The 27,312-nt window shown below is 45.8% G+C and overlaps 1 protein-coding gene across 1 annotated transcript in view; it reads left to right on the forward strand.

The window, feature by feature from the left end:
• Window positions 1–5,223: 5,223 nt before the first annotated feature.
• The window catches only part of Pptc7 (protein phosphatase targeting COQ7), a 38,717-nt gene continuing 16,628 nt past the window's right edge, over window positions 5,224–27,312 (forward strand). The window contains exon 1 of the mRNA XM_055605972.1: window positions 5,224–5,739. Coding sequence (XP_055461947.1) covers window positions 5,502–5,739 — 238 coding nt within the window. The 5' untranslated portion in view covers window positions 5,224–5,501. The remainder of the gene's footprint in view (window positions 5,740–27,312) is intronic.

Raw genomic sequence — 27,312 nt, forward strand, 5'->3', positions numbered from 1 at the left:
GCCAGTTCTAAACATGTCATAGAAATAGGGCCATGGGACAGACTGCCCTTTGGCCTGCTTTCTTTCTTTCTTTCTTTCTTTCTTTCTTTCTTTCTTTCTTTCTTTCTTTTATTTTATTTATTTATTATTTTTTTTAAGAGACAGGGTTTCTCTGTGTAGCACTGGCTGTTCTGAATTCAGATCCACCTGCCTCTGCCTTTGCCTGCTGGGATTACAGGTGGCACCGCTCTACCCACATCTTACTTTTTAGTTTTTATTTGCTTAGTGTTTATCTATCATATGTAGGAGTTGGAAGACCACCTTCAGGAATGGATTTCCTCCCTCTAACAGTGTGTGCCAGGGATTAAAACAGGTCATCTTTACCCGCAGAGCCATCTTGAAATTTCAAAGGCAGGAGTGGTGGCGCACACCTGTGATCCCAGCAGTTGGGAGGCAGAGGCAGTCGGATCTCTGTGAGTTTGAGTCCAGCCTGGTCTACAAAGTGAGTCCAGGACAGCCAAGGCTACACAGAGAATTCCTGTCTCGAAAAACAACAATAACAAAAAAAGAAATCAATCAATCAATCAATCCCTGGCTTCTTTCACTACAGGGGTTTTTGAAGTTAATCCCTGTCAACACATGAATGAATACTTCCTCCCTTTCTGTGGCTACGAGGCACATTCTGACGTTCCAGACTCGCTGTCACTCGTCCTTTTTAAATCCTGGGCTTAATTTTAAGCCACACTAGAACGCTTGTTCTTCCTCAGTCACACTCTGCCTTCCTTTTGGGATAGCAATTCCTCCTCCTGCATTTCTGTCTTCTTTCAGAAGGAAGTCCTTCCAGGCCCATGCTGGCCTGGAACTCACTATACAGCAAGAGGATGACCTTGAACTCCTGATGCTCCTGCTTCCACCTCCTGGGTGCAGAGAATGTCAAACCTGGGGCCTCCTGCATGGTAGGTAAGTACCCTACGTGCTGAGCCCCAGCCTGAGCCCACCTCCTTGACTGATGGCAGTTGCTGCTTCTCGCCCCACTCCGTGTTAACCTACTCCCATCCTAGATTCAGTGACTGTTCACTGGTTCTAAACCAGGAGTAGTTGGTTGTACCCCCAGGGGGTATCCAGAAACAGCTCAGACATTTTCAGTTCTCCCCCTGGGACTGGCATGGTGCTACCAGCATCCAGTGGGTAGAGAGCCAAGGGTGCTGCCAAGTCACCTCTGGTGCCGAGGACAGCCTCTCCATCAAAGACATAACCTGTGCCTAATGTCGATACTATCAGTGTTGAGAAATCTGACCACCAAATTAACAGGGATTCCTTTTCCTTACGCTAGCAGAAGAGAAATCAGAAGAGCTCTTTTTGGAACTGAGGCTGTGGCAATCCCGGTGCAAAGCTCTTTTCTAATGCCACAGAGGTGCCCCAGAGCCGGGGTGGTATTTTCACCACTTCTTGGCCTTTGAGAGCAGCAACTGACCTCCCAGGAATCCTTGAAGTGCTAGGAATGTAACTCGGCTAAGGAGGAAAACCCAGGGTTTCTCGAGTTTAGCAAACTCAAATCTGAATTGCCCTCTTAGGAGTGGGCAGAGAGAGGTGTTTTGCCAAGTCCTCTCCCCTGGCTAGAACCACTGGTTCCGCGGAACCTCTTCTTTCCCCCTTCCGTGCGCCAAGCGCGCCCCCACCTCACCCCGCGGTCGGCACCCCGCCTCCCCCGCCGCTCTGGAGTGCTTTGAGAGAGAACTGTTTGCCAGGCGCCTCAGGGAGCAACGAGTCTGCAGAAATCTCAGTAGCTGGAAGCTCAAGGCACGTGACACCCAAAGTCACCACGCTGAGATCGGCAGCAGCCCCACCATTGCAGAGGTCGCCGGCCTACTGGGTACACAGGTTACTGCAAAGGCCAGGCAAGGGAGCCACCTGGGCTCCCACTGGCCCAATCCAACCGGTTCTTGTGACTGACACGGAAACTGGGTAATTACACATGCCTTAAAAATGAGTTTGATTGGTCTGCAGGAGTCGGACAAGGCAAGGAGCAGGGGTTGACATACCATCTTAAAAAAGCTTGTCCTTGGGGTAGGATTACCTGACAGGCTGGCTGGGACTGGCCACTGGTGTGGTTTAAAGAGCAACCTTTAGCGCAGTTGGCAGAGACGGAAATGCCAAGCAGAGGATTCCGGAGAGGCACCGCCCTCTCGTCTACATGCACCAGTTCCTGAAACACACATATACGTATATATACACATATATATTATATATGCTACACACACACACACACACACACACACACACACACACACACACACACACACACAAAGCAAGGTATGAATGCTTTCCTTTTTATCCCCAAAGAGAACTTCTATTTGCGTATTCAACCACGTGCTGCTCACTATAGGAAGTGACTTTTCAGGCTCAAGCCTTCCCGTAACCTCTGATTTGCAGAAGCTGGACTTGGCACACCGTGAACTGCAAAAGTGTTTAAGGATGAGAGTAACGAGGGTGACACAGTGATGTGTTTTTAGTTGGCAGGACTTTAGGTGTATTTTTAAAACTGCATTTTAAAAAAAGAACATTAAATGGGAATCTCCAAAGTAGCTGGAATCCTGTTTGAAGTGAATCTGGAAAACGGCAAATATTCCTGGATATTTTTATTTTACAGTTACAAATGATGGGGCTTGAGAGATGGCTCCCCAGGCAGAGGTACTTACAGGGCAGTCCTAGGGCTTGTTTTCAAGAACCCATGTAAAGGTGGAAGGAGAGAGCTGACTCCTGATAGCGGTCCTTTGACCTCACTCTTGCACTATGGCATGCCCCTAACTCCCCACATCAAGGGATGCAAGCATGCATTCATGTACACACAAACACACACACACACACACCAGATTACTAAAGGCCAGCTCTGTTGTTTGTGAATTCCATCTGTGCAACCACTTCCTTCCATCCTCTCACGATTCCAGGTCCATTGTTCTTTCTTTTACCCAACAGAGCAGATGTTTGCAAACTCCCCTTCTGTGTGCAGGCGTTACATTAAACCCTGACAATATGATGCCAATTTACCCTACCCTTGAGGAACTTGGACTGTTGTGTTTCCGAGGGGTGTGGAAACACAACAGAAAACACAGGACCCTCAGACATGGAATTACATCCTGATTGGTAGAAGAAAGAACAAGAACAAAGGTATGGGGGCAGCTGTGTGCTTGGAAGGAGGCCAGTCAGCAACAAAATGCCAGCTAGGCAGAAAAGGTATTTGGAGCCTAGATTATTTATATAACACCCGCACTGACTAGGGTATGAAACCTGAATGTTTATAAATTTGTGCACACATACCAACATTATATAGCAGCTAAACTGGGCATGTTTGTGTGTGCCTATAATGCCCAGCAACTGGCATGGAGAGGCAGGAGGATCAGCAGTGAGTTCAAGGTCAGTCTAAGTTACAGGAGATCCTGTCTTAAAAATAAAATAACTATAGACCTGAGAGATGGCTTAGCAGTTTAACAACCCTGGCTGCTCTTCCAGAGGTCCTGGGTTCGATTCCCAGCACCTACAAGGCAGTTCACAACTGTCTGTAGCTCCAGTTCTAAGAGAACTAATGCTGTCTTCTGGTGGACATGGGCACTGCACACACATGACATACAGACATGCATTCAGGCAAAACACTCACACATAAAAATAAAGCCTAGGCTGGGTGGTGGTGGCACATGCTTTCAATCCCAGCACTAGGGAGGCAGAAACAGGTGGATCTCTGGGAGTTTGAGCCCAGTCTGGACTATTAATTGATAACCAGGGCTGTTCCACAGAGAAAACCTAGCTTGAAAAAACAAAACAAACAAACAAAAACCACAAACCAAAATAAAATAAAAAGTCCTAAAATTTTTCTTTAAAAACAGTAATAAAAAAAGAAAAGAATAGCTGTTAATCAACAAAATAATTTCTGAGGGAAATAACTTAAAATAGTCAATATTTGAGGAAGGCTGCTTGATATCTTTGTTCAAGGTAGGTCAAGAGCTTTAGAAAAAATGAAATAGAAGTGCCCCTCCTTCCTCTCCTTCCTTCTTCTGATTTTTTCTTTTTTAGATTTATTTATTCATGTATATGGGTACTTTTGTCTGCATGTGCATCTGCACAACAGAAGATGGCATCAGACAATAGTGAGCCTCCATGTGGTTGCTCGGAAATGAATTCAGGACCTTCAGAAGAGCAGTGTGTACTCCTACACCCCTAGCCATCCCTCCAGCTCCCCGGCCCTTTTTGTGACATGGTGTAGGAAGCCTTGACTGGCCTGTAACTCACTATGTAGATCAGTAGATCAGGCTGGCCTCAAACTCACAGTTCTGCCTCCCTCTGCCTCCCACCATTCAGGGAGGAATTAGAAATTTGTGCCATCATGCCCTGCCCCCTTTTTCTGCTAAGGTATGTCCCTCTTGAGAAGAGGTGGAAGCTGTGGTAGGAGAAAGGGGCCTCATTGTCATTGTCATCGTCCTTGAAAGTTCTCAGCCCTCCAAAGTTTATGAAGGCCTCCAAATGAGAAGCAAGAAAAAGACCTGCTTGGCCAGGTTCAAAAACTGATAAGTTTAGAATTTGGGGCACGGATGTTTTAGACACAGGGCTTTCAAGGTACATTAATTATGGAATGTTAGGTCTGTGTACTGCTGTTTCACATTGCCTATAGCATACGGTATAGAACACCAATCTTGGTTTCTTATGGTTATGTAAAGGAATGGGGGGGGGGTGTCTCTGTGTGTGTGTGTCTGTGAAAGAAACTGTTAAACCGGGTATGGTGACACACAATTTGTAATCCCAGCACTTGGGAAGTTGTAGGCAAGGAGCTCAGAAGTTCAAGGCCAACCTTGGCAACAGAATGATTTGGAGGTCAGCCTGGGTTCTATGAGATTCTATCTTAAAAAAAAAAAAAAAAAAATCAGAAAAGAGAAAAAAAAAAAAGAGTTGGGGAGAAAAAACCCAGGAACTCCGCCCTTATCCACCCTCCAAAAAAACCAGTCTATCAGTCATTCTCAATAATTTACAGCCGTCTGGGAAAATCCAAATCCAGGCGGCCAAGTCCAAAGCTGCTGAACTACGACTCCCGGGATACACTGCGCCCACACCCTTTGCGCACTCTCGAGTCCACTGATTACATAGGGCTGCGTGTTTGAGGGGGCGGGGCTTGGACTTGAGCCGCGAATAGGGGGCGGGACCGGGGCGGGACCGAGGAGGGGGCGGCGCTGCCGGCGCGGCCCGGAACACGCTAGTGGAGCGGAAGATGGCGGCGGCGGCAGCGAGTGCAGCCGGTACCCCACTTTGGTTGCGGTGGAGGAGCCGCTGGCTCTGACCTCGCTCTGGCTCCAGTGCGTGCGGCGGAGCGTTTGCGAGGCCCCGTGCGGCGGGCAGGGGGGGCGGCGGCCAGTGCGCGCCGCCTTGAGGAACGCCCCGGCGGTTCTGCTGCGGCTGAGGAGAGAGCCGGCTCCGGGCCTCGGCGTCCTCCGGCGCCCCGGGCCCCGCGCCTCCTCGGGGGCTTGGCGGCGGCGGCGATGTTCTCGGTTTTGTCGTATGGGCGGCTGGTGGCCCGCGCCGTGCTCGGCGGCCTGTCGCAGACCGACCCCAGGGCGGGCGGCGGCGGCGGCGGCGGCGGCGGCGGCGGCGACTACGGGCTGGTGACGGCGGGCTGCGGCTTCGGCAAGGACTTCCGTAAGGGCCTGCTCAAGAAGGGCGCGTGCTACGGGGACGATGCGTGCTTCGTGGCCCGCCACCGCTCGGCCGACGTGCTGGGTGAGTCCTCCGGCCCCAGGTCCGCCTCCTGGGGACTCCGGAGCGCGAGGCTTCCCCGCTTCCTCCGCTGAGCGCGGCGCCCCGCCGAGCACCCAAGCCGCCTTTTCTGCCTCCTGATCTCCCCACTTTAGAAATGGGGAAACCGAGGGGCAAAGCGGTGGAGCCACGTGCCCAAGGTCACCACCGCCTTGGGAATGTGTCCAGTCTGTCCCGGTGCAGAGCCGCACTTTTCTTAGTCACAGCCCCCACGCGACCTCTTCCTCCTGGCTCGGCGACACCTGCAGGCTGCTAACCTCACTTTGCCTTGCTCCCTCCTCCCTCTGTGCACCCCGGGAATCCCTGCTTCTTGGCGAGCTCCTGAAGACATCCCAGCTGCGGGATCCGGAGCAGACCGAAGACGGCGGGAGCCCGCAGCCCTGCCGCGGCTTTATTCCGCTGCCGGGACCATCCCCCGATTTCCACGGAAGGGCCTTGGGATGGGGGTTGGGGGGACGGGACCGCTGGCCTGGTTAGAAATTCTAGCAGTGCTTTTTCCCAAACACAACTTGTCTACTTGAGGTCAGTTGGGGTGGCAGAAGGTCTCCTTGACCCAAAATAGAATGGCCCGGACCTGCTCGTAGGCTGCAGCCAGAAAAGCTCTGGGACTCGGGCACAGCTTTTTAGGCCACAGGTGCTTCCTAAGTGCTTTCCCAGTGACACCTTTGGGGAGAGGAGACGAAGGGGGCTGTCCAAAGGGCTAAACAATGCACAAGCTATCAGAAACGTTACCTAGGGTATGCCCTTGGAGTTTTTGTGTATGCCATTAAAGCTCTTTCAGGTCATGAAGCTCTCTTCCTTTGAAATTGAAGGACATACTGTCATTGGCTCTAGGTTCAAATGTCACTTTGGTTTCACTTCTCCGGTGACATTGAGTTTTTGGTTACTTAAAGTTTCATATGCTAAGACAAAATTTGGCATTGGAGCAAGTAATAGTATTTGTGACAGTAATTTCTTTGTTTTATTTCTTTTTTTTTTTTTTTGGAGAAGATCTTTTTGTGGCCCACTTCGTGTGTAGTGGAGGCTGACCTTGAACTTCTAAGCCGCCTGCCTCCACCTTCCAAGTGCTGAGGATACAGGTGTGTGCCATAACTCCCAGCTCATGACATTATTTTTAAATCATCTGATTTAAGGTTACCAGTGTAACCTTGTAAGTTTTGGTGTGTGGCATGTAGTGTTTGTGAACAAGATACTGAGAAGGTGGTTCTCATTTTAATTGATGAATAAACTCATTATCTATGCTGAGAAAAACCTTTTCGTGTTTAGACAGCGCTTTGGGTACTGACCTTTCAGAGGTTAGGTTTGGAATTGTACAAATTCACCATGAAATCTGTCTAGACTCAAGTCTTTTTTGAGAGGCTGCCATTAGCTGCTTCTCCAAGTCACCTAGGCAGCACTTCGCTTAGTGAACTTAATGATCTGTGCTGCCTTTCAAGTTACAGTAGCTGTGGGTAGGCCGGTGTGGGCTGCCTCCCTGCCAACTGTGCATGAGGCCTTTCTTCAGGCTCAGCACTACCAAAAAGGTGTCAGAATTGCACTCATTCAAAAAGGCTAAGAGGTAATGAGCCATTACAGCTCATTCTGTAAAGCTGACTATAAGATAGTTTTTGTTTGTTTTCTTGAGAAACCTGTGGTTTGATTGATAATTTTGGAGTATAGTAGTTTTTAGTCCTGAGGTCTGAGAATATTAAATTAAAAATATTCCACGAGTAAACCATTCCTAGGTTTTAAATTACATGCCATTCTTAGTAGTGAGGTAGAATCTTGTACATGTACCCAGAGTTGTTGTTGTTCTTTTTTTTTTTAATAATTTATTTAATTTTATTTTGTGTGCATTCGTGTGAAAGTGTCAGATCCCTTGGAATTGGTGGTTCAGACAGTTGTGAGCTGCCATGTGGGTGCTGGGAATTGAACCGGGATCCTTCGGAAGAGCAGACAGTGCTCTTAACCATTGAGCCATCTCTCCACTCCCCCAGATCTTGTTACCGTTTTGTTTTAAGACTGGATCTTGCTATATTGCCGAGGATAGTATGAACTTCCGGTCTCAAGAAACCCTCTTGTAGGCCTGGTGATGGTGGCACATACGTTTAATCCCAGCACTAGGGAGGCAGAGCAGGCACATCTCTGAATTTGAGTGCAGCCTAGTCTACAGAGCCATTTCCAAGTCAGCCAAGTCCTCACAGAGAAACCCTGTCTTGAAAACAAAAAACCCTCTTGCCTGGGAGGCAAGAGTCCTGGGAGTCCTGGGAGAGCTAGGACGACAGGGAGCCTGCTATGCCTAGTCAGGTCCTTTCATTATAGTTGTATCCATTTTTCGTTAAAGTCACTGAGTAGACATCTTGGTTAGCAAATCAACTGAAGATGTAGGGTACTAATTTGTATAATTTTTATTGCAGTATGTGTTAATCTTAACAAATATTACTATCCTACTGTACCTAATTTATAAATCACATTATTATAGGTATATATGTATTTGAAGAAGTACTTAGAGGGTTCAGTATTCCCTGAGGTTCAGGCATCCATTAGGGTGAATGTATCCCTGGAGGAGAAAGGGGACTACTGTATCTGAATGTATTAAATCCACATGTTGCTGGGCAAGGTGGCACATGCTGTAATCCCAGTACTCAGGAAGGCAGACAGGTGGATCTGTGTGGGTGCAAGGCCAGCCTTGTCTATAGAGCAGTCCCAGGACAGCTAGGGCTACCCAGAAAAACCCTGTCTCAAAAAAACAAATAAAAAAGAAAAAAAATTTCCTGTGCTGGTATTGTGGTATATTTACAGGGATATGGGAGATACTGGTCAGACCTTTTCTAAAAAAGCGCAAATGTAATTTCATACCCTGGCATTCTGGCAGAAACCATGCCTAGTTTGAGGTTAAGCTTTGCAACTTAATGGCTGTGATTTGTGGTCTTGGGTGTACTCTAAGAGTCTGCAGTTCCTTATCTGGAGAAGATGAAAGGAGTGGGCTGTCAGATGTTAAGGCTGAGGCTCAGCCTAGCCAGTCTCGCTTTCCTGTTTTAGTCCCTTAGAGCATGCATTCCTATGGCATCGCCACAGACAGCTTCGGTAGACTTCTGGTTTGTGTCTAGCATTGAGCACTCAGTTAAGTTGCCTTGGTTCACTGGCTGTAGTATCCATGGCTGTGGAAGCACAGAGGCAGGCTTGCACAGACTCTCCAGCCTTCACTTCTGCAGGTAGCTCACCGTGTGCCACCGAAGGCACACACCTGAGTGTCTGGTAGAGATTGCCAGCTCCTTTTCTTGCAAGGAATGCCATAGAACAGCCACACACATAGCTGCTTATGTGACCAGGAAGAAGAGGTCAGTCAGATTTGACAAAGATTGTGCACGAGAGCATGCGTACACACACACACCTGCAAATGGGGAGAGGGCATGGGAAGAGTGACGGACAGGTTCTCCAGGACCGTCCTGTTGTGGAGGAGCTCTTCCGGAAAGCCATCCTGGGAGTCACCTGAAACAACTTCCTAAGCTGGCCTCATTTGATCCTTGGCAGCCATGAACCAGTTCACCAGATGGTGCCTGCGCTGATATGAATGATAGGCTGAATTGCATTAACGCAAATCTCTGAGTTTGAGTCCCGCTTGGGACCTTGTCTCTGAATTGAGACCCCTTCTTGCTGAGTATCTCTGCAGTTTGTCACTCACTGTGACAAACTGCTTCTCCGAGAAGGTAGTTTCTTTTTGTATGAGAAATTTTTTATTTTTTTAAAAAATTGAAATTGGCAGGGCATGGTGGTACATGGCTTTAATTTTATCCCTTGGGAGTTACAGGCAGGCGTATCTCTGAGTTTGAGGCCAGCCTGGTCTACAGAGTAAGTTCCAGGACAGCCAGGGCTATACAGAACTTTTAAAAAAACAAACCTCAAAACAATAAATAAAATTTAAAACAGAACTGTCCTGTTAGTCATGATGAAGAATCCTTGATGCCTCACACTACTATTGTCCCCATTGGATTTCTTTTAGGAAAAATTGGCTGTGGAGGGTGTGGTGAGAACAAGTACCACTCCCATCCCGTGGAAAATTGGCAGGGGCTTGTTCTCTTTATTGAGCCAGCAGGAGTAAGCCCACATGGGCACAAGCTGTGTGGACTTTCCTTGTATCTTCCGCCCTGAGCTTTGTCACTTTGCATGCTGTGCTTTTTTAGGTACACAGAACCATGAAGGCCATCTGATGTCATTAGAGTGCCCAGCCCCCAGCTACAACAGCAACATCAAAAGGCTGTTGAGAGCTTAAGACTTCAAAATCTTGAGGTTCACTTTTTCTATGTTTTGGTGATGAGCAGAGGCCTTCAGATGCTTAGGTGACTTCAAAGCACTGCTAGTCATTGGCAGAGACAGGCCTCTCTCTGTCATGCATGGAGGGAGGGGAAGAGACAGAATATGAATGTGTTTATAATTGAGTTATTCTCCCTGACTCATAACTGAGAAGCAACAAAAACTCCCCTGCATGCTAAACACAGTTTACAGAAACTATTTATTTGAAAATGGCAGGCATGGTCTGTGCCATATAAATTCTGGCCTCTAAAGATTGAGCTCTGAAGCCACTCTTAAAAAGCCAAGGGATGTTTGTGTAAGCTTGGTTTAACTTGGAACTTAAATGTGAAAATAAAACAGTTTTCTACTCCAGCCTTTGGTTTTGAGTTTTTACTGGGCCAGAATTCTGAAGTGTTTCTGTGAGTCTTGCCAATCTTAAAAATACTCTTTGGGGATGGTGATGTTTGTGTTTGTGTGTATGTGTGTGTATGTTAACTTTTGAAAGTACTTATTTTAGTGAGTGGGTGTTTTGCCTGCATGTATGTACTACATGCATGACTGGTTCCCTCAGTGGGCATTGGGCTATCTGGAACTGGAATTCACAATGGTTGTGAGAGCTGGGAGTCAAACCTGGGTCTTCTGTAAGGGCAGCTATTGTGGTCTTTTTGAGGTTCTTGGCTACTGAACCATCATCTTTCTAACCCTGGTTTTGTTTTTGAGACAGCCTCACTTTATATAGCCATGGCTGACCTAGAACTAACTATGTAGGCCAGGCTGGTCTCAAACTTCTAAGAGGTCTGCCTGCCTCTGCCTCCTGAGTGCTGAGATTAAAGGTATATGCCACTATGCCGACTTTTGAATTTTAACATATAAAGATCAGGTGAGGAATGTGTAGCACTGATTTAGGTACAATAGGTTAGATTCAGCTTGATGTTTCTAGTCTTTGTTGTTGTATTTTGGAGACAGAGTTTCTCTGTGTAGTCTTAGCTATTCTAGGCTTAGCCGTGTAGACCAGTCTGGCCTCGAACTCACAGAGGTCCACCTGCCTCTCCCTCCCTGTGTGCTGGGATTACAGGCACATGTCACCACACTTGGCTATGCACATGGCTTTTTAATCTTTTCAGGTATATTGGGAGTGGAATTACTTGGATGTACTATAAGTTGGTATAGCTTGAGTATATAATTACATAAAGAAAAATTTAAATTTCAGTAATTAAATATGTAGATTATGAGATTAATCAGTACTTTAAATATACCTGATGTACTCTCTATTTTAAAGAGAAAACCATCAGCTTAGTAATGTACACCTCTGCCTCTAATCTTATTAGCATTTGAGAGGCAGAGGCAGGCAGATCTCTCTGAGTCTGAGGCCAGCCTGGTCTCCAGAGCAAGTTACAGGGCTACATAGTGAGACCCTGCATCAAAAAGAAAGTGTGATAAGTATAGATTTACAGAAAGGGCTGTTGAGAGCCGAGTAGCCGCCATGTGGCTTTGCAGCTACTGTTAGAAGATGACAGGGTTGATGGAGAGGATGTCTGCTGTTTGCTGAGCTCTGCACCTCCCCGCCCTGCAGTGTGGGCGAGTTAGCTTTCTGTAAGGTACTTATGAGACACCTTCACTTTCAGCCATTGCCTTCAGCTACCTTTCCTGTTCACCAGTTTGTAATTTGGAGACTTTGGTCTCAACTTGACATTGTCCTGACTTTGAGCTTTTCCCTCAATTTGTTAATCTCTAGAGGGCTCTTGATTGATCTTTCTGTAGAGTAAGCCATTGGATTTTAGAAGCATAAATGCTTATACTTTTTGGATATTTGCAAAGACTTGTTAAATCTTAGGAGAATGTACAGTACAGATAGGCTCCACTTGGGGAGGGATTTGGGTTAAAGGGGTCAGGGAGGCTGTCAGCTACTTCAGTGTAGCATCAGTAAACTGGGCAGCATGTAATCTGAATGGTTGTAGCAGTGTCCAAGTGGACTTGGTGCTGGTGTGTGACTCAGGAACACCACACTGGGTCAGAATGTGACCTACAACCATGTCCTTTGGCAGATCAAACACATGTCAACTTCAGGCTAAATGCCACATTCTTTTATGTAGCTCCCCCAATGTGTTTTCCAGGGCTGCGCCTGGGCTATGGGATTCAGATTTCTCAGGGAAATGTTTTGGGAAAGTAAGTTCACAGTATTTTATTTCTAAAGCAATTGGACTTCAGTTAGTTGAAGATAATGTGCCTGTTGAGTTTTATCTTTCAAAATCTGTACTAACTTTCCTTCTCTTTGAGAAGTGGTGTGTGACATCTAGTGGGCAGCTGCTGTTAGGAACATTTTTCATGTCTTTAACTGTTGCTAAAAGTTCATAAAACCAGTCCTAAGTCCAGAGCCTTTGCAAAGTCTGCCGAGGACACTGTGCTGATAACAGGCAAGTTACTGGTCGTTTGGACTTGACCTGGCCTTTAGTACAGCCCTTTCAGCTTAGTTGTAGATCGTCATGGAAAAAATGAGGTGCTTTGTGTTTCCATAAGATCCCAAGTATGGATTTGGGGGTGGACTGGAGGAGGGAACAGGTCCTTTTGTGTAAGGAGTGAAGACCTCACTTTGTTTCCTGTAAGCTATGTTCCATACCTGACTGAGGAGTCTGCCGCCTCTCCTGAAAGTGGCGCTGGAGATGGCAGCATAGCTCTGTGGCTCCAGACACAGCTGCACTCACCTGTCATCTCCTGTGTCTCCTCGGCTGTAAAACTGACCAGTCAATAGGTTTGGTGCAGTTAGTGTTGAAGTTAGACTGGAACCCAGGGCTCAGTTGTGTTGTCTAGTGCTTTAAAATGAGTGCTTCTGTTTTATGCTTATAAAATAACACCTCCTCGTAAGACTCCTGTGTAAAACACCTGTAGCACATACCTCGGCTGTGATCAGTGCAGCTCCCTCTGGTCTTTGTACACTATTAGGCAGTGTTGCTAGCTTCTCCACCCTGAGTGTTTCAGTGTAGGTATTTCTAGATGGATGAGCAGAGTCTGTCACATCTGCACTGTACACCAGAAGTTACTGAATTGGCCCTCTACTTTTATTATTTAGTTGTACCTAGTTTCCCACTATGAACTAACAGTGAGGTGAGCCTCTGTTTGGAATAGCACCTTAGGGCTGACTCCTTGAGGAACTCTGCAGCAGGCCAGGAGTGTATGAGGCCCGGTTGTGCATAGCACCCGAGAACGCTCCAGAAAGGTTACATCCATGTGCTTTGGATCACTTTCTCCAGTAAGCTTCATGTTGGTTTAGAGGGTGTCATACTTAACATGTATGAATTTACCAGGCTGTCCACAATTTATATCTGTTTTTGGTGTGAATCGCAAGGACTGCTAAGAGACTGCAGCTTTGCCACTGTCCATAAAAAGTGAGGTCCTACAGAATGTGTTGGTCCTAGAATGTACAGACAGACTTTTATTGACCGCTTCTTTGGACCTTTCAAGGCTACCATCACCTAGCACGTTTTCTTTTTCTGGCTTCTCAGAATCGTTGCACATCGTCATTTGAGGTAGCTGCTGAAGGTTGGCTGCACTCAATGAGGCAAACAGAAAAGAGCTTGTGTTTTCTCTTCAGTGTTTGGACAGCAGCTCTGGGTCAGGCTTGAGCTGTTCCCTAAAAGCTGGACTTGAGCTTTGGCCACTAGTGGGTAATAGGTCTCAGAGTTTTCCTGTGAAATGAGGTCTCATCAGGATGTCCCACTCACAGGGTACCATGGCTTTCTTGGTGCTGTGTGACTTCAAATTCAAAACTGATCAGTGTAGAAAAGCTTTTCAACATTTTAGTTACTTGCCAAACGTTTTTACTCTCCTGAGTCTTTGTTGACACTTCTGAAAAATATACCCATGCCATGTGACAAGGCCAAGGGATACTTGATGGGAACTGAAAACCAAGCCTTTGCCCCAAAACTAATTCATGCAGTAAATATAAAGCCGTGTGCGAAACAGGATGGCTGGGCTTATTCACCTCTTGCCTTCTCAGGAGTTTCTAACCCAGGCTTTTTATTCTGGTAATATGACTTGGAAGTCTGGAGTCAGCCCCTCTCCCTGTCTCCTGGTTCTGAAGCCCTTCTCTCCAGAAGCAAGCAGCATTATACTAGTGCCTTGTGTGTTCTAAAGAATGCTTTTATATATATATAAGCAAATAAAAGGTGGCCTATACATGGAAGGGCTTTGTTTACTGGGGTACACAGACATGGCAGTGGTAACAACAGATGGAGTTTCAGAATACAAGTAGGAGCTGCTGAAAGAGTTGAGCTCCATAGGGCTATATGAAGTGCGGTTGGGAGGAGCTGGGCTCCAGGCAGTGCAGATGGAATCAACATAACTTGGTGACACAGGACATGGGGAGAAAGGGAGGGAGGGATGGGAGCTTAGTTTGCACCTAGCAGATTTTCAGGGTTTATACTCTAGAAGTACAGGTTGAAGGGCTACTGTGACAGGCTGGGATGTGTGTGCAAAGGGAATGACTAAGTTTGGGAGTGAAAGGTGGGATTGCTTAGTGGCCTTTGGAGGCAGAATCTCTGCGCTTGTGGAGTGCCTATTGCTGGGACAGTAACACCTATGTGAGTCATCTGTACTGTGCAGGCATAGAGAGGAAGGGCTCTGAGGGACAGGTCGGCCTGCAGCAAGACTTGGGAACTGCCAGGTGTTAGCCAGTCACTGGGGTGAGAAGATATTAGCAGCCATTCAGGTTATCACAATGACTGAAGAAAATGGCTTAGCCTTTTGTACATTGCTCATTGTCTAAAATTTCCATTTAAAACAGAAGCCCTACACAGTAGGCAGCATGTGCTGAAGAGATGCTTGTTAAATGAAGTTGCTTCTGGGGAAAAGCCTGCTCATTTCTTCCAAGTGCAGGTGCACCTTTTTATTCCTTTGTGTTTTTTTTTTTTTACAGGCAAATAAATGCTTCTTCCTTAGTACTTGCAAATGTCACTGTTGAATATTTTATGAGCTATTGAATGACAGGCTTGGGGAGTTGACTGGAGAACGGAAATGATCCTCTCACTCATCTTTTATGTTATCTGTAAGTGGACATTGTCTTTTGGTTGTGACCACTGACCAGTGTCTGGGGAGTTGGTGTCTTACAGATGGGAGTCAGAAAAAACTCCAAACACCTCCCCTGCTCACTGTAGACTGTGCCAGCCTTTGAGCTGCTCTCTAGTTTTTTTTCTTTTCTTTTCTTCTAATCTTTATTATTACTTTATGTGCATGGCTATGTCCTGTGTGTACATTTGAATCTGGTGCCCACATAGGTGGGAAGTTGGTATTGGATCTTCTGGGGCTGGAGTTACAGACAGTTGTGAGCCAGCACGTAGGTTCTGGGGATCACATGTGGTTCTCTGGAAGAGATACAGTGCTCTTAGCCACTGAGTCATGGTTGTTCCTTTTTCAATCTTCTATTTTGACTGTGCTGCAGGGCTCAAGCCTTGCCATGCTTCACAGTGCTCTGCCTTTGAGCTTCATACATCCCTACCCCATTTTTGAGACATAAGATGTGACTTATTTTGAACTTTCTATTAAGCCAAAAAGGACCTTGAATGCATGACTGATCCTTCTGCCTCTTTCCTCCCAAGTGCTGGGATTACAGGTGTGCACCATGATACCCAGCAGCTGGCTTTACTCACAGAGCCAGCTGTGAGCAGCACACTGTGACCACACAGGCTTCTATGAACCTGCACTCTGAGAGGTGAGTGGAGTATATTGCTGTCCTCAGATGGTCTTGGTATGAGCCTCTTACCTATGAGTAAGGAGGCTGAGGCTGGTTCTGGACACTCGTCTTAGTCTCTGTTTTAGCTGGTCAGATCTGCCTCAGAGCCTGCCCTGGCCCAGTGTACTGATGCTTGAGGGAGACTGGTAGTACTTTGTTTCATGGAGGTGGTTTTGCTGAGTATGAATACTGTGCAGGTGGCAGCTTATACCTAAGCTAATAGTGAGACAAACCCCTTGCTTGAGACAAATCAGAGCCTGTGCTGATGTCAGGTGGCAGCAGATCTGCCTTTCCCTCCGGGGATCTCCTGAGTGCCCTAGCTCCTGTGCTGCATTGTCGGGACTGACTGATGGTGAGAGGTTCTTGGCATGGGTGCAGGACCATTAACGTGGAGGCCGAGTTTCTGCACATGGGACTCTCTAGCCCTGAGCCTTTTTGACTTGTACTTTAACCATTATTCTTCTTGGTGAAAATGCAGAAAACCAATCAACATCCCTCCAACTCAGCAGTTCCGTCCCTCCAAGCTCATCTCAGATGCTTTTCCATTAGATACACAATCCGCTCAAGATTTTGTTTTAGTTTTGATTTTTGAGGCAAGGTCTCATGTAGCCTAGGTTAGCCCTGAACTCCTGATCCTCCTGCTTCCAACTCCCTCAGTGCTAGTTATACCAGTAGACTGTCACTACTGCCTTCTGCTTTAAAAAAAAAAAAAAAAAAGTTTATGTTATTTTATAGTATCATATTGGTTTATATCTGTTTTGTTGTATTACAGTAATTTATCCTAATTTTCTAGTCCTCCACCCAAGCACAGTAGTAACTGCTTCACTCTAAGTTCCGTGGGCAGGAACTCCACAAATCCTAAATCCCCTCAGCCGTCTTTTGCAACAGTGTCTTGCATGCAGTAGACATTGATGAACATGCTGAATAACTCCAGTGTTGAATATGAGAAAAGGATATAGTTTCAACTGAAAAATACTACTACTAAAAGCTTAACAAAATATGTAATTTTTGTTATCAAAAAGTATTAATAATATTATTATTAAAAATCTTCAAAGTATAGGTCATAAAAAGATAAAAATAAATTAGTTGGGGCTGAAGAGATGGCTCAGCAAGTAAAGAAGCTTGCTGTCAAGCCTGATAACCTGAGTTCTGTCCTCAGACTTCACACAGTGGAAGGAGAGAACTGATTCTCATAGGGAGTCCTCTGACCTTCATGGGAGCTGTAGCATTTGCCCACACATGCACACAAACAACACCCACAGTGAATAAACAGACTGTCATGGATCTGGAGAGACGATGTCTTAGTTAGGTTTACTATTGCTGTATTGAAATCCCATGAACAAAACATGTTGGGGAAGAAAGACTTAGACTTTGGCTTACACTTCCATGTTATTGTTTATCGCTGAAGGGAGACTGGACAGGAACACACACGGGGCAGGAATGTGGGGGCAGGAGCTGATGCAGAGACCATGGAGGAGTGCTGTTTACTGCTTGCTCACATGGTTTACTCAGCCAGCTTTCTTACAGAACCCAGGGCCACCAGACCAGGGATGGCCCCTCCTATGGTGATTAACCCCCATCAATCATTAATTTTAAAAATGCCTTACTAGAGCTTATGGAGGCCTTTCCTTTCTTCCTTCCTTTCCTTTCCCTCCCTCCCTCATTCCCTCCCTCCCTCCCTTTTCTTCTTTTTCTGTGGTTTTTTTTAAGGCAGGGTTTGTCTGTGTAGCCCTTACTGTCCTGGAGCTCACTATGTAGACCAAGCTGGCTCCAAACTCAGAGATCCACTTGCATTTACTTCCGCAATGCTGGGATTGAAGGTGTGCCCTACCACTGACTGGCCCATGTCTGACTTCCATAGAGGCCATGGAGGCATTTTGTTAATTGATGTTCCCTCCTCTCAGATGGTTTTAGCTGTGTCAAGCTGACATCAGACTATCCACTGAGCACAGATGGCTCAGTGTTTATGAGCACTTAACTGCTTTTGCAGAGAATCTGAGTTGTTCCTAGCACCCACATCAGGCTCACAGCTGCCTGTAACTCTAGCTCTAGGGGATCCTACTGCTTAGCCTCTGAAAACACCTGTGTACATGTAGCATTCATAGACACACACACATACAGATAAATAAAATAAAGATTAAAAAAACAACATAAAATGTTTTTGAAAAAGAAGCCGCTCATTTCCTAGCTGCTTTGAGGTGCCCATTTAATGCATCAATAGAGTGGATGCAAGAGGCAGTGTTGGAGTTGAGGCTGCTTTGCACATGGCCAACAGTAGGTGGATGGTGCTTTTTTAAAAATTCTTTTTATTTCATGTACATTAGTGTTTTGCCTGCATGTATGTCTGTATAAGGGTGTCAGATCCCCAAGATCTGAGCCACCATGTGGGTTCTGGGAACTGAACCTGGGTCCTCTGAAAGAGCAGCCAGTGATCTTAACTGCTGAGCCATCTCTCTAGCCCAGAGGATGGTGCTCTGAGGGGAGTACTGCAAGGGCTGCCTGGGGCTCTCAGCTTCTCTCAGGGGTGCTTTTCTGGTCAAGCCCAGCTCTTTATTTTACAGAGGGATAAAGAAAGCAGGAGATACTGGGGTCAGGTTAAACATACATGGTTTGTGAGCTATCCTGTTTCCTGCCTATTGCATTGGAAAGGTAAGGTAGGAGGATTGAATGAGGTTAGGAATTTAGGGCCAGCCTGCCAGACTTTGATGAAGAGGGTAGGGAGGAGGGAAGGGTGTGCTCAGTTGTTATAAATATTAGGTTAACGCCTAGGGCCAACGGTCTAGATCTAATCTTACAAATGAGAAGGAAAACCCTTCTCATTGGAAGGAGCCAGTGCAGGCAAACAGATACCACATGGAAAAGTAACCAAATGGACAGCTCTTTCAGAGGCCCTCAACTCTGTACACACTTAGTGCCAGCACTGATCATACACCTGATCCAGGCAGGAAACCTGTCCTCCTAGGTGATCTGTTGGTTGTTTCCTCCAGTCTGGAGAGCATTGCTAATGGCACTCAACATTTGGGAAGATTGTGTTGCAGGCCAGAATGAAGTGGCTTCAGAGAGACAGCACTATAGCCCTATAGTGTGTGGAGGGAGTCTGGCCAGAGATTCATTCAGATCTGTAAGTCACCAGTTCCTCAAGCTGCAGTTGGCAGTTGAGCCAGAGTATAAGTCTTAGGCTCTGTGTTTGTTGTTGTTGCTGTGAGATGGCTTGCTGTGTAGACCAGGTTGTCTTCAGTCTAGGTCTGGCTTCACAGAGATCCACCTGTTTCTGCCTCCCAAGTACTGAGATTAAAGGCATGTGCCACTGCACCTAGCTGCCTTTTTTTTTTTAAAGTTTATTTTTATTATTTTGGTGTGTGTTTGTACGTGAGAGTGTATGTGCATGGCAGATGTACAGGTGGCCTCTGAGGCCAGAGAAGTCTAATCCCCCTGGAGCTTGAGTTATTGGTTATGGTTAGCTAAAGTTAGAGAATAAACACCAGACCTTTTCTCAAATAAGGTGCAGAGTAATAGAGGAAGGCATACTGCATCAGCCTCATGCTTTCATGAACTCACACAAAAAAGCCATTTCAAGCTTATCTTCATATTCTTGTTTCCTAACCCTCTTTTCAGCACCTCTTACTACTTTTAAAGACAAAGAAAAAAAATAGCTGGGCGGTGGTGGCACATTCCTTTAATCCCAGCTCTTGAGAGGCAGAGGCAGGTGAATTGCTGTGAGTTCGAGGCCAGACAAGATTTCACAAAGAAACCCTATCTCAAAAAAAAAAAAAAAAAAAAAAAAAAAGGCCAAGGGAGCTGACCAAAATAACAAAGGTGGAGTGTGTGTATTGTGTGCTCTTTAGCTTGACTACTGACTACTAAGTAGTCTCCTGTTTAACTGACCTAATAAGGAATAGGTGACTTTTTCCCCCCACAAAATCTGAAACCTGAAATAAGCCATTTGCCCCTGCTTTTCTTTCATTCATTCATTCATTCATTCATTCATTCATTCATTCATTCATTCATTCTACAGTGTTCTGCTTGCATGTATTCCTGCAAGCCAGAAGAGGGCACCACATCTCACAATAGATGGATATGAGCCAACATGAGGTTGCTGGGAATTGAAGTCAGGACCTCTGGAAGAACCTTTGAGCCATCTCTCCAGCCCTCCTGCTTAGATCTTGTAACTGTTGCCCTGGGCAGTCCATTTCTTTGACAAAGTCTGGGCTGCTTAAAGGATCGACCCATTCTTCCTTTCTATCCTTCAGCATGATCTTAGATGTTTTGCTTAGAGATCTGAAGACCCAGTCTCTGGAGTGGAAAGACACAGGTTTCTTTGTGGTTAATGCAGAGTGGTTGCTTTGGGGAAGCTTTGTGTAAAGGGAATTCCTGGCTTGTTAAGGCAGGCAGAACATTGTAATCCCTGTAATTTCTCCTCTAGAGAACTGAGGACTGTTACAGCACATCATATTGGGCAGCTGCTTGATGGGTGAATATATTTTTTATGGTAATCTTGCTCCCCTCCTCCTTTGGGATAATCATTTGCAGACACATTTCCCAGTCCTGAGTCACAGTGGAGTATTCTCCAACGCCCCAATAGTTGAAGCTTCACAGATGTTGGTGTAAATATGACCTGTTTCTATTGATACAGCATCAACTGTGCTTAGATCTCACTTTCATCTGGTCATGGTCTTCCTGTTGTGATGCCTTGTCAGGCTTGCAGGAGAGCGGTGGTTTGGATGAGAGCCTCGAGCTGCTGTGGACTTACAGAAACCCAGCTAAGTGCCATCTCAGTAGATGCACCCTGCCTATGAGCCCCTACTGTCTGTTATTCAGCTTTTAGGGTCCACCTAGACTCATTAGTTTGTTCTGAAGTTTCCCTTGATAGCAGGTCTTCCAAACCAAGCCACATGAGATGTGTCACTGACAGAAAACCAATCCCTGAGAAGCAGCTTGTCTCACTGGAGTGTGAGGCTCCTGTGTCGATGAGACTCAGCTCCCGGGGTGATGCTACATACTGTTTGCAGTTTTGCCATCACCTGTATTAAATGTGTTATGACGAAGGAGAATTGGCATGTTTCCCTCACTGGTGTCTATATTAGAACTGGAATGCAGTGCTTTCTAGGCATCATTGTCCAGAATGATCTTATGAATAATTGCAGGTCAGTCTGGAAGTTGTGTGTAAGAGAGTTGAGAAGAGTGGTCGTGGGGCTGGAGAGACATGTCTGCTCCACAGTTAGGAGCGTGTATCACTCTTGCAAAGGGCCCAAGTTCAGTTCTCAGCACCTGTGTTGAGCAGCTCACTACTACCAATGACTCTAGCTCCAAGGGAATCTGACACCCTCTTCTGGACTCCTTAGAGTCTGCACTCATGTGGCACTGACACACACACACACACACACACACACACACACACACACCCCTACCTTAAAAGGAAAACCTCTCTCAAGCTCTGTGTGGTGGCTCACACCTGTAATCCCAGCACTTGGGATGTAGAGGCAGGTGGATTGATGTAAATTCGAAGCCAGGACAACCAGGACTACACAGAGAAAACCCTGTCTCAAAAAGCAAACAAACAAAAAATAACAAAAAAAAAAAAAAAAGAAAGAAAAAAAAAGAAAGAAAGAAAATAGAAAAAGAAAAGACAGAAAGAAGCACTCCCAGCATGTGCCTGCCATGGCTGAATTGGAGACACGATGATGGCAGATCTGTTCATAAGCCTGCCGAGGTCTGTCTGCCTTCTGCAGTGTCACAGTTTAGAAGCTATGAGCAACTAGAGAGATAGGATTTAAAATGCCACAGTTTGAGTTTATTTACAAAACCTTTCTTGGACTTTTGCCTAGAACAAAACTATTATATGAAGTTAATGCAAAGCTTTGCCTGTTGGTGGTGCTGAGGATTGCACCAGGGCACAGGCATGCTGAACTTGCACTGTGCAGCTGAACACCTTCCCAGCCCTCCAGCTCTGTTTTTATGTGGTTGTAACTGTGGCGAAGATAGAATCATGCTAATTTTAAAAATGAAAATTGTTACTTACAAAATTAATTAATTAGAGCAGAACAAAGAACAATTTGTTACAGAAAGGTGAGAAAGAACTCCTGAGAGTGGGAGGGGCTCCAAGAAAGGAGTGTTCACTTTAAATTATGAGAGGCAAGGCAGAAATGGCTTTGCTTCATTTCATTTCTTCGCTTTAGGAAGTCAGTGAATGGAAACCTTAACACTACGTATTTTTTAAAACTTTTAAGATCTGGGTCTTACAAGTGGCTCCTGTCAGTAATCTCCGGCGGTCAGGCCAGAAAAGAGGATTACTTTACATTCAAGGCCAGCCTCAAGTACAGAGAGACCCTATCTCAAAAACTAAAATACAGGTCTAATGCTCTAAGTAGTTTGTAGTTGATCGTTTCCAATATGGGACATAGTGCTGTAACTAGACTTCCTGTGCGCCATAGTCTCTTCTCAGGCTTTTGCTCAGCTGTTGTGATATGAAACCATTATCTTAATCTAATAATAGTTGTAATTGGATTGGGGGGGTCAAAGGAAACACTTGAGCCAGCTGTGTGCACAGCACGTTACTGCTGGAGACACAGATGGTTACAATGAGTTGAAGGCAGCTCTCCATTCTGTGACGGCTCTTTAGATAGCCTAAAAGGCTTTTTCTTTGTAACTCAGCCTACCTTTTCAGCCTCCTTCTCTCTGAGAGAGATTAGATCACAGTCTGGATACATGGTATTTCCTTGAACTCTGTCAGTTACGATTATCATTTGTTGCCTGAAGTAAGAAGGGTGAGCTATTTGGTCAGGATTCTCATTCCTAAAATAAAGTCACTTTGAGGACACACTCCTGCAATCCCTTACTCTTCCCTTCCCTAAGCCTCTCACCCACTACTGTGACATCAGATCATACCCAGCTCAGTTCCTGGCTTCATGCAGACACTTGTACAAGGATGCCTGCTGACCCTGGAGCTGAACACACATCCCAGGAGAGGTTGGAATTGTGCGCTGCTGTTGCCGTGCCCTTCTAGCTATCATTGTCTAGTCAGCATTCACTGTGTCTCAAGTCTGTACATAGTGGTACAGGCCGGGCGTGGTAGCCATGTATGCATTAATCCCAGCACTTGGGAGGCAGAAGAGCCCTGTGAGTTCAAGGCCAGCATGGCCTACATAACAAGTTCTGAGACTACGCAGAGAGAGCCTGTCTCAAAAAACAACAAAACCCAGAAACCTCTCGATGCATAATGTGCCGGCGTGGGGTCCAGGAGTCCTCTCTAATTGTTCTTTCGGAGATTGCCTGTTCTAGCCCAGAATCTCAGCATCTTACACCCAGCCCCCCATTTCTGCCGTCTTCCAGCCATTGTTTGCACCTGCTCTGAGGATTGTTTTTACAAGACATAGCTTTGCTTGTGTCTGTAATACTCAGGCACTCTGGCTGCTTTCTGTCGTGTACAGCAGCGCTGTCCAGTGGCAAGATTCTACAAGCCACATGTGCAGGCCTGGAGTTCTTAGTAGTTAAAGTCAAAGTGTAAAGGAGCCACACACCTATAGTCTAGCTACTGTAGAGCTTGAGGAAGGAACATTGCTTGAGCCTGGGAATTTGCCAGAGTCCTGGTAAATGGTGTAGAGGTGACCTTCATTCAAGTTGTGTTAAGGTGTGTCTCTATATTTGGTTGTTAATTGCTGAGCTGGTGGTGAGCTAAAGGCTAATAGATTCTGGTATTGTCATTGCTATTGAGGAATCTCCCATTACAGTGCTGTATAAAAATTACTCCCCAATTATCTCTGGTTGATTAGTAAAGAAGCTGAAGAGCCTATGACTGGGCAGAGGAGACAGTAGGTAGGACTTCTGTTCCTAGTTTGGGGATTCCAGGTAGAGAAACACACAGAGAGAAGAAGAAGGTCTTTAGGCCACAAGGAGTGATGGGTCATGAGGACAAAGATGGAGCAGGAACTGCCAGGTCAAGACTAGATGGCAAGTAGCATGGGGTACATGGCTAGGAAGTAGGCCAGGCTAGCATAGATAGGTTAGAATAGATTGTTATCTGCCCAGTTATAGTACTTGGAACTTGTTAATGAATGTAACAAGCCTAAGTCTCATTATGTAGGTGCTTGAGTGGTCATAGAAAAAAACATTAATTCAGCAACATCGTATAAATCTGTTTCCAAAAAATTGGGGCTTGCTGGGTTGTGGTGGTACACGACCCAACAGAGGCAGGAAGATCTCTGTAAATTCAAGGCCAGCAGAGTCTATATAGTGAGTTCCAGGACAGTCAGGGTTGCACAGAGAATCTCTGCCTCAAAAAAACAAAAACAAAATCCAAGCAAAAGAACAAGAAGCTTTATTTCATGGCACCTCGTAGGCCATCGGCTGTGTTAAAATGAAGCTGAGTATCTCCTTCACAGCCACTGGCTAGCAGATGGTGTGGTATGAGCGACTGGAGCAGAACATCCTTTTAGGTACCTGTTGCCTTTAAGGGACTAGGATCCCAGGCATAATGCCACAGTCTCTTGAGGGGAAAAAGAAACTCAAATAGCACTTCATTTTTCCAGTAAAGCCACAGAGGGGAAATAACTTAGTTTATTTGCATCTGGAAATCACTCACTAATGTACAAGGGGAAGAGCCACACAGTCTCACATAGCACATGGCCACTGAAGTAGTTGCTGATGCCCTGGGTAAAGAGTAGAAGGCCATGTGGTCTGACGTTATGGTGGGAATGACAGTTTTCCCATGAAGGGAGCTATCTTCACCAAGAGCACAGAGCTTCGGCTGTTGAGTGAGGGGAGTTCTTGTTATGGACAGAGGAGGACTGGAGAGAGGAAGCACAAGTGTGTTTGCAGATGCATTGTGGGTGCTAATATGAGAGTTCTCAACTTGGTTACTGTAAAACAGAAGTAAAGAGGATATTCCTGGGCTGACAGAAACTACCTGTGTCCCAGCAGTTGGGGCCCCAAAAAGCCAACAGAATCTGAAAGCTTTTCAGTCTCTCTAAAGGAGGTGATGTCCACCGGTTATGTTGTCAGAAGCCCTTAAGAAGGAAGGTGAGAGGCCAGGACCAAAGCACCCAAGATTTAGTATCTTGTTACTCCATGTCCTAAAACACAAATGCTGGCGTATTTCTCTGAAGAAACAATGCGCTAAGAAAAGTGAGGAGGCTATAGAATATGCTAAACTCTTAGCCAAGAGAATGAAGGAGGCCGAAGAAAACTGCCAGAAACAGATTACCAAGAGATGTAGGCTGTGCTCACTGAACGCTTCTACTTCTGAATCTATTCCAAAGTAAGTCTTCAAGAGTCTCAAATAAATGATCAGATCTCCGGGGAAAATAGTGGAGACAGAAGGCCAGAAAGATGGCTCTGAAGGCAAAGGCACCTACCACCAAGTCTGATGGCCCGAGCTCACATGGAGGAAGGAAAACTCAGACTCCCACATACTATTCTTTGACCAGCACATACATACTTTGTCACGCCCATGGTCCCCCTATTAAAAAATGTAATAAAACTTAGATCAGCAATGCAGTTAATTTTACTTACTGTATTTAATTAGCACATTAGACCTGCAAACTTTTTCTTTAGTAGCAACCCCCTAAGGCTGCTGTGCAGGGTTCTTGTTGCTGGACTCGCTGTTTCGTAATCCAGACTGTTTTACATTTCATAGCAAGAGGATCTCTGCACGCTGTAGTCACATGAAGGATAGTCTCCCTGTGAGACGGGTCCTTTCCCATGCTCTTTCTCTCTGTGAAAATTAGAGGCCCCTCTAGGGACAGCTGAGTGCCACTTTCAAACAAGGCCTACTTCCTTCCCTCAGTGTCCTGTAACATTCTCTGTTCATGCTAGGACTCCAGTCAGAGTTCCTCTCGCAGGCACGCAGGGCTGCTGTGCACTATGACTCTAGCTGCTGCTGTTGGAAAATACTGTGCTGACATCTTTGGGGGTCTTCAGGAATCTTCCAGGTCACAGTTTTAACAGTTTGGGGGATTTGCCATTTATTCATGCATTTTGAGTAACAGCTTTACCTCAAGCTTGGTTTGCCTCTTTTCTGTGGCCTGAAGTTTCAAATACACAAGCAGTGCGAGTCGTTCTGTGACCCCGCACCCACCTCTTCTCTGTAGATTAGTGAGTGATTTCCAGATGTAAACTAAGCTCTTTCTCCTCTGTGACTTTATTGGAAAGTTGAAGTGCTGTTTGAGTTTCTTTTTGCCCTCAAGATATTGAGCCTGTGGCATTTTGCCTGGGATCCTCGTCTGTTAAAGGCAACAGGTACCTAAACGGTTGTGCTGCTCCGGGAGAGAAGCCTGGCTTGGTGAGGAAGGGCTGTTTGGTTACTCAGCCTACTGGTTTGTTATTTAAGTTAATTGTGGTTTTTGGACCAGGGCCTGGTTAAGAACAAATTCTTTCCCTGAGCAGGCAGTAGAGAATGCATGATTCATCATCAGATGGTGTGCCCATGACTGTAATCTTGGATTCTGTGTTTTAACATAAATTGTTACACTTCAGCCCCATGAAGTAAGAACTCCTCAGAAGAGGCCCAGTAAGCACACCTCTCTTTGACTCGCACACCTGCTTGAAGGACAGGGTGAAATGCCTTATCAGCTCCTGTGAGGAGAGTCACTGGAGGCTCTTGCCTGCTCCTAAGTTCATGGGTTCCCATGACTGCAAACCTCACCTGGTAGCTCACACTGAAATGGGTCTTCCACATAACAAGCACAAGGGCAGCTTTTCTTTAACTTTGTTATTGTTGCCATCATTTTATTTAAAGTTGGTGATGTGGGAATTTTCCAGTCTATCAAGATAGAGGCATGTGCAGCTCTCATTCAGTTTCAGCAACACTCCATTCATGACCAGGCTTGACTCCGCTGTCCTCTGTCGCCCCCACCTCCACCTCCAGTTATTTTGAAACAGATGCCAGGCTTCATACCATCCCATCAGTTGGTTTGGAATCGCTCTAGAGTGAGACTTGGCTTGCTGGTGGTCACAGAGTGGAAGAGGCTGCTGTTACTGTCCTCCTTCTGTTTCCTTTGACTTTCTTGGATATGTTTCATTTCTGTTGATAACCACCGCTACCAGAGAGAGTTTGCTGTGTCCATCATATTGAGCCAGTTTTGTTCAAGTGTGATCTTTGAAGATGCCTGTGAAAGTTGAATGTACAAAAACGTGAGTGTTATGTGGGGAGGGGATATTTTGTGCTCAGAAGTGTTGAATTTGGCCCAGGGTGGTAGCTAGTTGGTAGAGTGCTTGAGCCTTGTAATGTAAATAAGTAAATAATTAAATACAAAATAAGTTAACAATCCTACTTTTTTCTTTTTGCTGTGTGCATGTACATGCAAGTAGCCTAGAATGGCCTCCAACTTGCTAAGCAAAGCTGGCCTTGAACTCTTGATTTTCCACCTCCGAAGTGCTGGAATTATGGGAATGCAGCACCATGCTTAGATTAAAAAAACAAAACAACAACAAAAACCACATTTATCCCTGTGTGTATGTGTGTGTGTGTGTGCGTGTGTCTTGTCTGTCTGTCTGTATATCTGTATATGTGTCTGTGGGCATGCATGTGTAGACCACGAATGTAA

This window comes from Psammomys obesus, unplaced genomic scaffold (genome assembly GCF_907164565.1).
Source record: "Psammomys obesus unplaced genomic scaffold, mPsaObe1.curated_primary_1811, whole genome shotgun sequence".
In the NCBI taxonomy this organism is placed as follows: domain Eukaryota; kingdom Metazoa; phylum Chordata; class Mammalia; order Rodentia; family Muridae; genus Psammomys; species Psammomys obesus.